This window comes from Glossina fuscipes, unplaced genomic scaffold, assembly GCF_014805625.2.
Source record: "Glossina fuscipes isolate IAEA_lab_2018 unplaced genomic scaffold, Yale_Gfus_2 1, whole genome shotgun sequence".
In the NCBI taxonomy this organism is placed as follows: domain Eukaryota; kingdom Metazoa; phylum Arthropoda; class Insecta; order Diptera; family Glossinidae; genus Glossina; species Glossina fuscipes.
In genome coordinates, this window is record NW_023998415.1 from 25,479,619 (window position 1) to 25,495,827 (window position 16,209).

At 32.9% G+C, this 16,209-nt stretch overlaps 1 protein-coding gene across 1 annotated transcript in view; it reads left to right on the forward strand.

Annotated features, from left to right (window-relative positions):
• Positions 1-4,521: 4,521 nt before the first annotated feature.
• LOC119644992 (dendritic arbor reduction protein 1) overlaps positions 4,522-16,209 on the forward strand; it is a 91,712-nt gene continuing 80,024 nt past the window's right edge. Inside the window, exon 1 of the mRNA XM_038044737.1 lies at positions 4,522-4,690. Within this exon, the coding sequence (XP_037900665.1) occupies positions 4,625-4,690 (66 nt within the window). The 5' untranslated portion in view covers positions 4,522-4,624. The remainder of the gene's footprint in view (positions 4,691-16,209) is intronic.

Below are 16,209 nucleotides of genomic sequence, written 5' to 3' on the forward strand. Positions count from 1 at the left end.
CGAAACATTGGTTCACGAAGTCGAAATACTCAACAACAACAACAACAACAACGGAACATATGCGAGAAGATTGGGGCAGATGCACGATCGCACATCAGTAAACAACAAAATGTAAGACTAAGAATCGAACAATTGCATGCATATAAAACCGAAAGTAATCGTCACGACGAATTGGCAATAGCTAGACAATCTCGAGCAAATGCAAATGCTGCCAATGAAATGCAGCAAATGCTATCACTACAAGTTTCCATTCCGCATTAACTCTTTTCACATGAACAATTACATGCAGTCTGTTCACGTGTTGGAAGAACCTCAACATTGTTTACATATGCTCTAGATGGGCGAACAGAAAGTATTGTACACGAAAAGGCATTAATTTAACGTAATATTCGCAATACTATATACTTCGATCTGTATTTTATTTATATATGTTGTTTTTCAATATGTCCGAAACGAAGATCAGCGGACCGCCTACTGTTATCTCAAGACGATCGGGAAACGCAACTAAATGGGAGAAAAATTCCATGCTACCTTACAATACGAAAGGATATTATTTTTGCACCGGCGAAATATTTCGTTAAGGATCACTGTCAGACATACGACGAAAACCATCAATATAGAGTGGAAAAGCAAACTGATTCGTGAAAAAGTCAATGCTTTGTGTTCGCAAAGAATAGAAAGCTTTTTTTTGCTTTCGTATTAGGAGCTGGTCTAATTAGTGCTATGGAAGACTGGCTGCCGACACTGAGTAATGCAAAGCAAGACAAACAGCTGAAAAGCACGTCCAGAATACTTTAGCACATGTCCAGAGAATTTTCATAAGTCTTTGGGATTGGTTTTGCAAATTTCAATTGCTTTTTTTTAAATTTGAGCCGTTAGTCTAGCCCGACAGCGTACGCTATCCATACGTCCATGTCTATCTAACTTTCCATCTCAGTTTTTGTCAGATTACAACCGCGCTGGCAGACACATGTCTAGAGCATCAAATGCTTAAATTGCATTAGATCAGGTTTGAGTAAATGGATCCTAAAGGGATCTCTGAGATGTATTTCTGGTTATTATAAACTAAATCCAACTAAATATCAACCTTGCATCCCTTAGGCAATGGCATGAATTTAAAAATCAAAAAAAAAAAAAAAACAAAAAACCTATGTATAATTTCTCCGGCATTCCATGCCTGCTCCTATAATTTCGATACATTTAGTTAATCTTATATACCCTTTCTATATACATAGAGACTTTTTCCTATAAGAATACGCTGATGTTATTGGAACTTGATCAAACGAGAGGGATGGGATACTCTCGGTGGATGAGTGAAATGAATAAATCAACAAATAATTGAATTGCATTAAGTAATTTATACAAATATTGATCTTAATAAATATTAGGATGGAAATGAATGAATGTCTGAGGGACACAAACAGAGAACCATACACTCTTATATAATCATTTAGCATTTGAAACTCATCCTGAAGCGAATGTAAGCAGAAAGTTGTATTAGAGTTCCACTACTTCTCCTCATTCAAAAACTATCTAAACTTTTAATGAAAACAATTTATTCTCCGTGTACACCATTCTCCAATTACAAATATATATATATATATATATATATATAATATAGATGCATTTGTATAAAAATGTATAGAGAAAATCACCCAGTAGTATGTCTCTTTTTATCAAAAGAGTGCTCGAATGTTTCTCGGTTTTTATGCTTCTCTCGTTCTTCTAGTTTTATATGGTTTAGAGTTAAGATATACTATCGCTGTGATTGGTGGTTTTTACTAGGGTAAGCCACACCTCTATTTATTTATTTATTTTGTCTTTTTCTTTTGCTTTTCCTTTTTAAAGCGATACTAACAGCTTAGTTTTTATATGTTTACGTGAAAGTACTAGTGCGTGCATAAGTGTAGATAATGCATTTAAAGTCCATAGTTAAGTTTCTGTATACTTTTTGTTTTACTGCGAATGCGAACGAGCAAATATTGACTTTTCGTATGTAAAAGAAAAAACCATTTGCATAATTTTAAGACAGATTAGCAAACAAACAAACTGAACGGTACTTTAATTTTAGTTAAGTAGAAATATTAACCTTGACAAAGTGTTTGGTTTAAAGTATTTGCGTTAAAAGGGGGAGATATTGGGCAAGGATTGTAAAAGCGAGTAAATTGCACGTGTTTTAATCAGAGATGATGCGTAGACTAATTTTCCCATAAAATATATTTTAAAGAGTGTATGAGCAAAATTACGAATCATTGAATATTTCATAAGCCGCATAAATAGGGGTTTTCGCCTTACTCTTATACATTGCAGCGGCTAACAAGTAAGAAGCCGCTCTTAGCCTATCTTCAAGAAAGAGTGCAAACATAAAGCAAAGCTTTATAAAATACAGGCAATGCGCGCGATAGAATCATTTAACTGATCTCTGATCATGCACGCTATAGGTAATTAAATTGAACACAAGAGAGTCTTAATCGCTTTCTCTCTAACTCTCTTGACCTTTCTCTCTCTCTCTCTCTCTCTCTCTCTTTGATACTTTAATTTAGTTTCTCTCACTCAACAACTCTCTGTCTCTCTCTCTCTCTCTCTCTCTCTCTCTCTCGTTCTCGTTCTCTCTTTCACTGATCGATCTCTTTAGCTCTCTTACTTGCCGACAAGGCTTATAAGTCTTTTTACATTAGCCATAGTAGTAAACTAGTACACACATACACACACACATGCACGCGCGCGCGCACATACAACCAAGCACACAACACAAAATCTTCATCATCACCTGTATTCAGTAACAAGAGTGAATAAAAAAAAAAATAATAATAAGTTTTTGTATAAAAAATTAAAATTAAAAAGAAAAAAAAAACGCAACTAATATCACAGAGAGTGTATAGGGAACCGAAACGTCAAATAGTGGTTAAAACGCACACAAACTCAGAAATAAGCACATGCACGCATACATGTATATAGATGAATATGCACCACACGAAGAAACAAATAACTCTAAGCTAACACACATTCGTAACGGAGCCCAAAAGAGTCAACCAGTAAACTAGCAAGCAAGCAAGCAAACAGGCACGTTAGCCAGCCTGCCTGCTTGCCTGCGAGCCATCCACAAAGCAGCCATAAGTAAGCGACAACGTAACAGTGTATAAAAACATACATTGATTGGAGTAGAATAAAAAACAAAACAAAAAATAAAAATAAAAATGAAAAAAAAAAAAAAAAAGACAAAATAAAAATAAATAAATAAAAAAAATAAAAACAGAATAGTATGTAATAATAATAACAAACATATTGGTGGTGGTGGTACGTCTAAGCTGAACCTTTGCTTATCCAGTCAGTCAGTCTGAACTCGGTTACCGACAGCATAAGCAAGAAATACGGGCATTTGTGCGCGCGTTAATAGCGTCCTCAGAGATATTGTAACAACCAACTAACCGATCAACAACAATAACTGAAATTGAAATCAATTCATCTATTGATGACACTATTCTTCTTCATTATCATTATCATTATTATTATTATTATTATTATTATTATTATTATTATTATTATAATTATTATTACTGTTATTATTATTATTTTTATCATTTTTATTATTATTTATTATTATTTATTATTATTTACGTTGCTATTACATCAACCATAACTGATTGAGATGAAAACGCATTCGTTTCGTTTTCTATATTTCCCGGGTGTTTTCGACCGCCTTTTCTTTTCTTTCATCGAAACGTGAAACGTGTTTGATATCACTAAAGTAAAACTTTGAAAAAATTCCTTACCAAGATAAGAAGAAAATTAAAAAAAAAATAAATAAATAAATATAAAAAGAAAAAACCGCAACTTGCAAATGATTAACTAACGCGTGCGATCTCATTTTAAAATGCTTTTGCATTGATTAAAAAAAAAACACAAAATAAAAAAAATAAAAAAAATTAAAAAAAAAAAATAAAAAAATTAAAAATTAATAATTTGAAAAGAATTTATAAAATAATATATTAATGAAATGCGGAAGTGAATGAGAGCGGCATAATGTCAAGCGTTACCGTCGCTAGAATGCTAGTTGTTTTATTAATTGAAACGTTCAAACTTAAATATATTAAGTTTATTTAGTAAATAATTTTCACGTCATATAATACACACGCACACACATAAATTAAAGATGAGAGAAAACCTAAAGTGCCTTTCAATTAAAATAAATTCTGCCTTAGAAAATATTTGTGCCTTATATGAAAGAAACGTTAACCTAAACCTAAGTAAGAAGGCTCTCTCTTTTTTTGGTGCCATTCAAATATAATTAAAAATAAAAGAAAATTCTAAAAGAGACAGAGAGAGAGAGAGAAAGAGAGAAAGAGAGAGAAAGAAAGAAAGAAAGAGAGAGAGAGAGAGAGAGAGAGAGTGAGTGGGTGAGAAAAAGAGAAGGAGAAGGAAAACGAGAGCGAGAAAGAGGGGGAAGCAAAAAGAAGATCAATTTCATAATTATATATAAATATATATCCATACACACATATATATATATATATATATATATATATATAGATACATATATATGTATATGTATATGTTTGGCTGTGTGTGTGTGTGTGTTTGTGTGTATGTATGTGTGCCTAAGTGAATTTAACACCAATCTTAAATGCATACGGATATATTAATTGGGAATCAATTTGCAACAACTTCACCAAATTATTGGGTAATGCAGGTGAGTCTCTTTCTTCACTTTTCACTTTTCTTTTCTTTTCGTTTATTTATTTATTTATTTAGTCTTTTTTTTTTTTTTTTTTTTTTTTGTCTACAATCTTTATGTTCTTTCAATGATAGCTATATTCATAGATGTTGCCAAACTAGATTAGATATTTATGCGTGGAAAAGCCGAAGAAGAATAGAAGGTTGTATCCTGTTAAAAGTTTCCATTGTCTAACGAGTAACAGGAGTAAAAACAAAAACTATATAAATTGCTTATAAGTATATAATCGATCGTTGATTGCATGCTTGTGCAGTACGCTCTACAAAGTGTTCGTTTTGGTGTATAGAAATTTTGCTTTGTTATACCAAAACCATCGTTCGTAATAAAAATTATTTCTTTCATGTATCCATAACTGACTAAGAAAGGGATAAAAAACGAAATTCTTTGATTTTATAGATATCACAAACAATCACAATCCGAGTCACAAACGTATTTTCAAGCTCAAAGGCCATGCAAGATAAGTGTAAAAATATTGCGCATGCAGATGATCGGGACTATGCTCTGACATCATTGACTAACTGTTTTAATTGACAAAGATTCACTTTTATTCGATTTTCACTCTATACATTATGCATATGACTGAATTTTTCTAGAGAAGACATCCGTTCACTTTCATTTCTTTATTCGACTTAATTGAACTCAATCAGGAATCATTGTGATGAACTCATTATTTTTTCAAAGAGTTTTATTTTTTTTTTTTTTTTCATATCATAAAACTTGTTGTATTTTAGGCCTTTTACAGTTGACAATTCATTTTCATAATCCGTATTTTTCCTCTTGCACAACAGCTGTCCTTGAGGAAAAAAGGGAAAAAGCCATTCGTCTCCACGCTGTAAAGTTTACAAAGCAAAAATTCGTCACGTTCGCTTTTGGACGTATAAGGAAAACTTTACATAAAGATTTTCAAGTATTTCACTCCATTGTAAGCGACCATCAGGTCGCAATTTTCTCAACTCATATTTTGGATAAGCAATATTTTTATCATATATTAGAATACAACATAGTATAGATGATAGGTAAGTTGAGATTTTATTACCTATTGTCGAGCAATTTGCGAGCGGTTCACAAGCCGTTCGCGAGCATTGTGATAATAACATCTTAAGTTGTTTTAGTAAAGATTTGCTTCAAGTCTTGCCCTAACAATCTTCTTCTCTATCTATCTTATTTGTCAGCTACGATTCTAGGTCTCAGGTTTTAAGTTTTAAAGCGATGAGCGTTTCAAACACTGATCAAAAAGCGGACAAACGAACCTAAATTAACTAAGAGTCTTTTGTTGATTTCTAGTCAGTTACTCTTTGATAGTAGAGCAAACTTAATACACACATATAAACTTTATCTGGCTTATGCTATAGGGCAGTCTTATGCGTAAGTTATAAGTCTTGGAGAGCCTCATAATCAAAGTGTTAAATTTAAAAATACTAAATTGTTGTACTTCATCATATAGATATTGAAGAATTAGATTTAGTGGCTGACAAGCTCGTTAGCGAGAAGCATCTTTGATTTGAAGTTTTATCAAACCATAGACGGTCATGTGTAGAAGGAAAGGAAATAGAAACCGTAAAGAGTCTTCTCAGCCTTTTTTTTTTTTTTTGATTTAAAACATATATGTCAAATTTGGGAAATGTTAAGAGCAGGCTATGTTTTGGAACTTAATCCCCTTTTTTCCTTTATGCATTTTGCTAAATTTTATGTTTGTTGAGCTTTTCTTTTCACATCAAATTCGTTTTTCTTCTTCTGTTTGTCAATCCCTTCTCGTTTTTTCCACTAAACTGCCATAGTTTTCTTCTCGCTTCGTCCCTTCTATACATCTTGCCGTTCTATCCTGCTTTCTTTCACTCTTCCCCGCTCTTTGTTATTTTCTCTCGTGTTTTTTGCTTATTCTTCTTAAATGTCATCGAGGTCAAGTATTATTCTTATAAAATCGCTAAATCATAGTTTAATATTCAATAATAGAATAAAAAAGTTTCATTTTCAATCTCTTTTACGCAGATGAGTACAAAGTCTGTAAGGTTTCCCTCACACCAATATAATGGGATTGGTGAGACCGTTTAGAGAATGGGTTTTTTTTTTACTAACTTTTGTGCTGGTGAACTCGAAGACAAAGTAAATTTCTTCGATTCATGCGCTCGAAAAACTCATGGGTGCACTTTAAATTGCACCCGTAAAATGCAATAAAAATTCCAATTTTTAAAATTTCCTTTGGTAGTGATCAAGTAGATAAGAATCGCGACACGAGGACCAAGTCACTCAGTTTTCGCTGCTTCAAATCTGAGCGCCATAGAGCATGCTTGTTTGGTGGGCGCTTAGTCGACATATAACACTTAGTTATTAGACACAAAACGGCCGCGAAGACTTTCAAACATTTTTATTGCAAACTGAATTGATGTTGAGGCAGAGAGGTGCAAAAGTTTCCGCTTAAGTTTTCATCGCATGCATTGATCATCGAATTGATTTGCTTTCAATAGCGGATAAGCTGGCCGTGTGCATATAAAGAAAAAGGCTAAATCTGGAGTTGGATCAGACGGCACAATTCAATCACTTAATTATAAAAAATGGCAAGTGCTTATGCTTTTACTTCATGACAAAATGTGTCCGCCATAGTTTATGTTTCTTCAAGAAAGCAATTAATTACTTTGCTTGTATTGATTCAATAAATTATGATTTATGTGAATTTATTTATTTTTTATTTTTTAAATCATTTCTCAATAAAAGCCGATAGCGGGAAAAGTGCAAAAGGGGCAGAAGGTAGAAAGCAAATCATTCTTAATAAGTTGCCATAAAATATTTATTTATGACCAATTGTAAATAAATTTGCTAACAAACATAAGTGTATAGTGATTCATAAACAAAATGTGTATTTACTGATAAGAAATTGTTTGATATTTAGCCGCTAATAACGAAAATGAGTTTTTTTCTTTTTTTTTTTTTTATATTTCCCTTATATACATATATATATGTACATATATATATATATTGTATTGCTATTGTGAACAAAAGGCAACTATTATGAAAAGCTAATTATGTTGAATAATAAATAATAATTTGAAAGTAATTAATATAATAAATGAGCTGATTATAGGTCTCGTAAGGCGAAACGCGTTTTGGACATTTTCGAAAATATACAAACTGCACATTATTTATTTAGCCTATTTAGACGTTTCTTAGAACGGTAAAACGACGCGTGAGAATCATGAATTCAACTGCCAATGAGCATTGAAGAGAGAACGAACTTATCTATAAAATCCTATCACAAAATATACAAAAAAAAAAACAAAAACAAAACAAAACAAAACAAAACAAAAAAAATAAATGAATTTTTTTTATTGGAAGTGTTGTTTCAAGCATTTCATTGTTTGTTATATGTTTATATAGGTGCATGCGTCTATGTAGTGTTATTATTGTTGTTCTTTTTAGTTTTGTTGTATGACATTATTGACTTATCATTAACTTCCCTTTTTGCGCTGTCATGGGAAAATACCGAGGTGAGGAATAGCTGGCTCAACATTTAAAATTAAATAGAGGCAGAAAGCTATCGTTTGAACTCGCTTTAGCTCTTCTTCCGGTTTCAGTGGTTTCACTTTTAAAAACGCTTTTTGAAGTTAAGCGACTCTTGAACAATATTTTAACAATTTAAGCTTAATTACTTTCACCTAACTGTAGTAGGTCTTTTTGTGTTTATGGAGGGCCGGAGCGAAAAAGGGGACAAACGCGAGCAAGAAAGAAAGAGAGCGTGCAAAAAAAATATCAGTTAGCAATTTTTTTAAAGAGCATTGCATCTAAAGGAAGGAAGAATGAATTCTTGATTCTTCTTTACACAGGACTTTCGCCAGCAATAAAGTCACTAATCCGCTAAAACAAGCAAATGAAATAAATGATTGTTGCTAGCATCTGCGGCAATTATCGGCTTTATTGAGAACTCTGCAGCACTGAGGTTTTAGTCGAAATCTTTGAGAAAAAAGTGAAAAAGAAAAAATTTCACTTTACTAGTTACGTTTATTTTGTAAAATTGCTCAAGTCGAAATTTGAATATTTTCATTTTCACAATAACTTGAAATCTAAAACACGGAAAAGCACAATAGTGGGCCACAGCTCACGATTAAATATCCTTATCATACGACAACTGTCCAAAATAAGTGATTCGATCCGAATCATTTTCAAATTGCATTAAAATGTTTCAAAAATTGTGTCCTGTAGGTGGAACAGAAGCGAACAAGACGGACGGGCAGTTAAGGCAAACTAGAATCGTCTCGTACAGTGATTCTGAATCGATTGGCATCATAAAAGGCAGGTCTCCTTATGGGTCTTTCAGACATCCAAGCAAACTCAATCTCCTGTTGTACCGCAAGTGTGGTATAGGATATAAAAACAACTGTTCTAAAAGGTCGCCAGTTCTTTTACAGTTTAGCGAACTCTCTCTACTATTGCGAAGATTCGCTCAAATAGTAGATGATCAAATTTCGTCGTCAGCAATCAACTAAAATCGAAAATAACATAAGTTCCTGACTCTTGCAAAAAAATTTCTTGAAATTCGCAGTCGATTACAAGTTGAACTTGTTCGGCATTGAGTGAGAATCTTTTCCGTGTTTAACAGATTGTAAAAATCCATTATGCCTTATATCTGAACAATATGGCGAATATTTTTTTAGGTCTCTTGACATTTCGCGTAATGAGAGACGTTCCATATAAGGGCGAAAGTGCAAGGATATCGAATGCCTATGCCAGTTATGCCAACAACTCTCATCCAACATTCGTGTCAGAAAAGTTTTCAAACACGAACACATGTTCAGCAATATGTACAAGCCCTGCTTCACCTCGATAATTATGCCTTCTCCGATGCATGCTTTCGACTTGACAAGATTTATATCTTGGACATATTGTGGCCTTTTGAAGTCACGCTTAAGTTTGGAAATGTCAGCTCAAAGAATGGTGAATAGAAAAATTCATAATTGAGTCAGATAGAGTTTTGGTTCTAGGTCGAGTGAAGATATCAGATAAATTTTAAATCGTTTAGAGCTGCGTTATACATACATATTTTTTTGAAAATATTCGAAAATATCGATTTGCGCTTGAATGAATTTGCTGAGGTGTTTTGTGTCTATTTTCAAAAAAATGTGTGTTAACAAGAAAAACTTGCATTCTTCGACTCAAGTGCAACTTTTCACAAGCACAGGAACAAGGATCTACATTATACATATCCTAAGGCGTGCACGGTTTCAGCGACAAGTCTATGAGCTTCGTTTCATTTTCTTGAATTTCTTTACAACAACCAAAAATAAACAAGATCTTTTCTTTTTCTTATACGACTGCACTCAGCATCTAAGTTGTATCTAAGACATCACTCAATAAGTTCGATGAGCAGGATGACATGTAAATTAGATATATTAGCTTTAGATAGTGAAAATCTTTTAACTAAAAATATCAAAATACAAGAAATCTGACTATTGATGTGAAGTATCATCCTATGTACTTATTGAGCATACATTCGTATATGCAATTTTTTACATCACATTTTTTTAACACTTTGCAGCGCATTTTACAAATTGAAATCGCATATATATAATTCGCCTTATTTCAATATGATCCTTTCACGCTGGCACATGTGTACCCTGTGCTCTAAACACCGCGATTACGTCATATTAAGAAGATATTCAAGATCTAATCGAGCACTCTAATCTTATTGCTTTATAATTTGAAGGCTATTATTTATGTGAAATATTATAATAATTGATCAGTTTTATGATTCTGGTGATTACGAATGAATAATAAAGAAGAATGAAAGACAAAAGGGATAAGAATGGAATTTTAACCCAAGTTTTTCTTCGTCACAATCATAAAAATGACAGACGGACAGACGAAACTTTTTGACGCATATCTCCATGCGTTAAGATAAACAATTGACGCGTTGGTAAGTGTACTAAGATACTCTACATGCAGTGCGTAAGAAATTAAGAAAATTGTCTTGTTTTTTATTCAGTTTTTTCATACATTTTGTTAACTTAATAGGCAAATTAAAAAAATCAGAGTTTAAATGCAATATTTTATAATATTAGGCAGTTCCAAGTGTCAGTGTACAAGAGTACACGGTGAATGAAATGACTGATGTGAATGAATGCAATGAATAATGAATAAAATCAACTTTCATTTATTCCCGTTACAAGACTCGTCTCCTATTGTACTCTTAAAGTGTGTGTATGTGTGTGTGTGTGTGTGAAAGTGTATAGAAAATTGGCTTGAATTCTCTTCTGCAGTCCTACGGTTTAGCTTTAGCTTTTGTTTAATCTTTGTAAATAAAGCGCCGTACAGCGCATAACATTTATTCAATAACCTAACGTTAAATTAAATACAAAATGAAATAATAGAAAAAAAAAAAAAAATCTTCACAAGATTAGAAAAGCGAAGTAGAGTCAAAGCGAAAGAAAACAAAAAAATAATTTATAAATCTTGTTATCACTCGTAATTTACTATCAAAACGAAAGCAGGCATGAAAACACGCTAATACCTTTTTACAGACGAAAAAAGGGGAATCGGTAAGCCATACTAAAATGGAAAAAAGGAAAGAAAAAGGAGTTACTTGGACTTTTTTCTTTTATTGATGATAAAAACAAAATATATAAAAAAATAAAAACAAAAACAAAAAAAAAAAAACGTGTGGGATCTTCATGGTATGCTTGCTTTTCCTGCTTTTTTACTTTATCTTACGATAAATGGTTTACTCTTAGTTGAAGAGTTTTTTTTTCTTGCTTGCTTTTTTTTCTAGTTATGTAAACTATGTATATAAACTATGTCCACATACGACTGGTATTGATCTGGCATCTACAAGCGTTAGGCTAACCAAGCATACGGCTATCTTTAAAAGATACATTTTTTTTAGGTTTTATGTGTGAGTTTCTTTTATGTTGCAATATAGTGTTTACTTGCAAAGTTTTATGTAAATATTAAACGATGTACATTTAATAAAGGTATAGATGTGAATATATATATATATATATATATATATATAAGTTATTGAAAAGAGTGAGAGTGTTAATTTTAAGCTGAATTTTATGCGATCGTCGGCTCCAGGTATTTATAAGTCTTTGTAACTACCGAATCGGGATAGAGGTAAATTAATTTTTTTTATTCCGTGCGTAGCAATCTCCTAAATAGATTATAAACATTTTTTTAAATAAATATATATGTGCCCTTTGCCAGCCCACGATAAACAAGCTATGTCTCTTTATATGTAAGTTGCTGCATTGCTCATCAAGAGCCGGGTCTTGGCACGTACATCGCAGGATATATGATATATTATGCATTCACAAAAATATCAAATTTTCGCAAAGAGATTCACACCGTGAATTATACCAGACCTTGATTCACCTATGGATCACATACACTGCGGAAAAATTGTCTATGAGAGCTTTTCTAATATGAAAATTTTTATGCCAACTAACTAACTAACATATCGAAAGTTGCACTTTCCTGTTTCTCATTTACGAGTGGTCTAGACATATCTATTTACATTTCTATGCAAAGAAAAATTCAAAGAAACGATTTCAATTTATCCCAAATTGAGTATAAAAATAGTAGTCGATCTAACATTTGATATAACTATTTATCGGGATCGTCGAAAGATTTTGTATAAACTTGGGTCTAATCGCCAATCGACTGAAATGTATGCAACGTATAGCAATGTTTTCGAAATGTTTCGAAATGATTGCTCAATACCAGGATTGCGATGATGAAATCGACTAAACCCATGCTTCGGCCAGGTCAAATTGTGACAGTCGTGAGTATCTGGGAGATGCAAACCTTAAAAGTTAACCCTACATACTTATGAGTGTTCAAGGGCAAGGAGGCTTCAAGCTTCGAACTGTTTTTTCTTCATTGTTTGGAATTTTATTACATTTTGTATTTACCACCCGATTGAGTATTTTGCCAAAAGCTAAGTACAAAGTTCAACTTTTGGTTTTTATTTACATTATCGTTATACATTTGACGCGATGCTAGCAGAGAAACAATTTCAACGGCATTGCACATCGGCTGCGTGAGATTGTGAAACGCGCGTACTTTCCCTTGACGAACTCTCTTACCAGCTCTTGCATTAAATGGCATATGTATTACAGAATAAGTTGCAAATTCGTCTTAACCCAAACAATATTTCTACGTATGATATGAAAATTGATTACCCTAAGCAGGTAGATTTCGTGATGCGATCTGTTTTGATATTCCGGGTCATCCTTGTTTAAGCAATATTTCCTCATTTCATGTGACCTTCCTTCTATAAGGATAAACAAATTTTATATGAAATCATTCGTAGGCTAACAAAGATTTTTGTTGTCATCTTAACGAGAAAACTTCGTTTCCAAAAGTAACAAGTATAAATTTAAAAATGATGTATTATTAAAATTTTCGCTGAATGTCAGCAGAAAGGGAGAGAAAGAAAAAAATAAATAAAAAACGTTATAGTCAGGCAGAGTCGACTATTCGATAGCCTGCAATCGCTGCTTTCGTCACAAAATGCTTTACTACCGTATAAAGCTTTAGTGTTCGCGTAAACACTTACATGTAAGTGGGGGTCCGAAAAGTAGATCAATGTTGCTTGAAATCGTCGCAAAACAACATGAACTATTAACACTACAAATTCGATATTATTGCAAGGGTAAGAGCCGACGGCATCGCAAAGTATAAAGTTTTGTCAAAATATCTGTGAAATGTTGCCTAACAAATTGAACAAATGAACAATAGTCTAATGGACATACATGTACATAGAAAGGTCAATTTAAAAGCGATTTGTATGAAAAGAACGTAAGTTCATCTGAAATCGGACTCGCGGTGCTGCACATATCCACACAAACTTAATATACCCTCATACTAAAAGTATTGTAGTAAACGAAAAGAAGAAAGAAATTCTTAGTCTGGATTTTAATATTTGCTGTTAAAATGTCATTGTGTGTGCCATCATGACCAAAAATCATAACGGAGAAAAAAAAAAAACCAAAAAAACAAAATAAATAACAAAGAAAATTATTATCGGCTTCGTTTGCTTTCAATTTTTTTTTTTTTTTTTTTTGTGATACTTATTAGCCATTCTATGTGTCTGTCTCTATACATATATGTCAACGTGGCCTGTCAATAACTTAAGCTTTAAAAACCGCAACGAAAGTGTGAGTGATTGAATTTTATATAATTTATGGCAGCGTGGCTTCAACTGTACACTCATTAATCTTTTTCTCTTGTTATCGTTATTTATAGTCTGTGATTTGAAAATTTCGACCTCCAATATATTCAATAGTGGATTATGAGATTATGGGCCCTAATCCACTCAAACATAATAATATAACAAAAGAAAAAAAAAAATACATACGCATCGCTTAAGCGACATGCTACCTTGTGGTGGCCAAAGGATTAGACATCACTTTCTCGAGTTTATTTCAAAACAAAGGCTAATCAATCGGTTTATGCATTGTGCAGATACGTTTACAAAAACGCTTTTAATAATATTTTAAAGAGAAAAAAGAGATAAGCGCCAGAACAGCATTGTACATAGAGTCTGCTGGGCCGTGTTCCGCCAATTTCCAAGCAAAATACAAAAGAAACTTGAACTAATCAGGGATCAGGGATTGATTTAAAAAAAAAAAAACTCCCAAAATTACAAAAAAATCATTCTTAGTATTGAGAATCAGGAAAATCGGTCAAGAGATACGTCTAGGGTGCAACATAAACCACTCTTTATATTTTCCGAAAAGTATAGCTAATATCCTAATATCCACTTTGTCCCCTGCGGAGTAAACCCCCCTTAAATGCAATACGCTTGCGCCAGGGCTTCTTCCAATCCTCGAAGTAGTTCCGATATGCGTTCTTTGCTTCAACGTCTTCATCTGTTGTTGATAGGCTGAGGCTTCCATATCTGTCAAAGACAAACTAAAACTGCCCAGACTGATATAGAGAATATATACATTGAGGATAGGTGTGTACGAACATAACAAAAAAAAAAAAAAACCAAAATTCGAAAATCCAATGTATTTAGGCCACGAAGTTTGAAAAATTATCTTTGTTTTGAAAATATGTCTGCCACACCCACATATGCTATTATAGAGCAGAAAAGTTTAGCTTTTCCGCGTTTTTATTTTCAATCTTTGTTCGAATAGGCGTAAAGGGGTATAATTTTCTTACTTGTTGTAATTCGGAATGACCGATGACTTCTAAGCTTCATTTTCGGAAATTCACAAATTTTCTGTTTCTGACGTACGACTGCAAATTATTAACTTATGTAGGGAAACTTTCTGATTTTCCTCTTACGAATTTAAATTTCAAAACTTTGCCTGGCGATCAGTGCACGGACGCAATCAACAGACGTTGTTTCTCTGCACTAGACATCATAATCTGCCCAATAATCGTCTTCGAAATCTGCCAGGTCGCGAGACTTTAAACAATTCAACAATTATCAGATAGTTTGAACCTCGTATTCGCATACCAATCGTTGTTGGTTAAATGTATGTTTAAAGCTGCTATGCTTGAAGAATTTTTTCCTTATTGCCTTTTAACAACAACAATGCTAATAAAGTTTATTATGCGATATCTCTGCGATCAGCTGATAGCCAGAGCGGCCAACACGTATCCTGTTAATTATTTTGATATGTAAATCGAATCACTTTTCTCTGCATGACTAATTATTTCATATAACCAAACGTTTGACGCTTGTTCGCCAATGAATTTACACCAGAGTAGTGCTTCCCAACCGAAGATATCGCAAGAAAGACTTTCATTTTATTGGGAAATTTTTGCGATAGTACTCTGATCTGATTTCAAACGATGCAAGTCGCTGCATGTGAATATTGTTTGACAATCCAAAAGCAATCAGAATAAAACCTAGTTTTGACTTAAGCATCCTATAAGGATAGCATTTATATTTAGGTTATAGCGATCCTTACAAGTTATTTCACTTCGTATCTCACTCAAGTCGCATTGTGACCTTGAGTAAGATTCAATATGGAATTTGTACATGGTACACGAACCGGACGAATTCATTGAGTATTCATATCATGTTGATATCGGAGAGCAGTTAGATTTTTAATTGCGTTGACATTTCTTTTACACTCACCGCGCTGATCAATCGGCACTTATCTAAATGCCTGTGAAAGGAAAATTAACTTATGTATGTACTGCGCTTAAATGGAAAATATAGAATTATTTTTCTTTCAGTTATTTGATTATATGGAATGGCAGGAAAATAAAATCTGTCTCTTGCTCTCAAAATAGTTAAAAAGCGAGTTGATTACAGCCCCGAACTTAACTGTAAGCTTTGCTTTTCCTCAATGTCTGCTATTGATTACAATTTACTCGAAAAAATCTAATAATTATTGTTCCTTGGGAGTAATTATGAAGTGCTGTTTGAGAGACTGACTGAGTACAATGCGCTGATTAAAGAAACTTAAATACGAAATTACGGAATTCGTTACGAGCGAAAGAAACTTGTCGTCCGCCGTCAATAT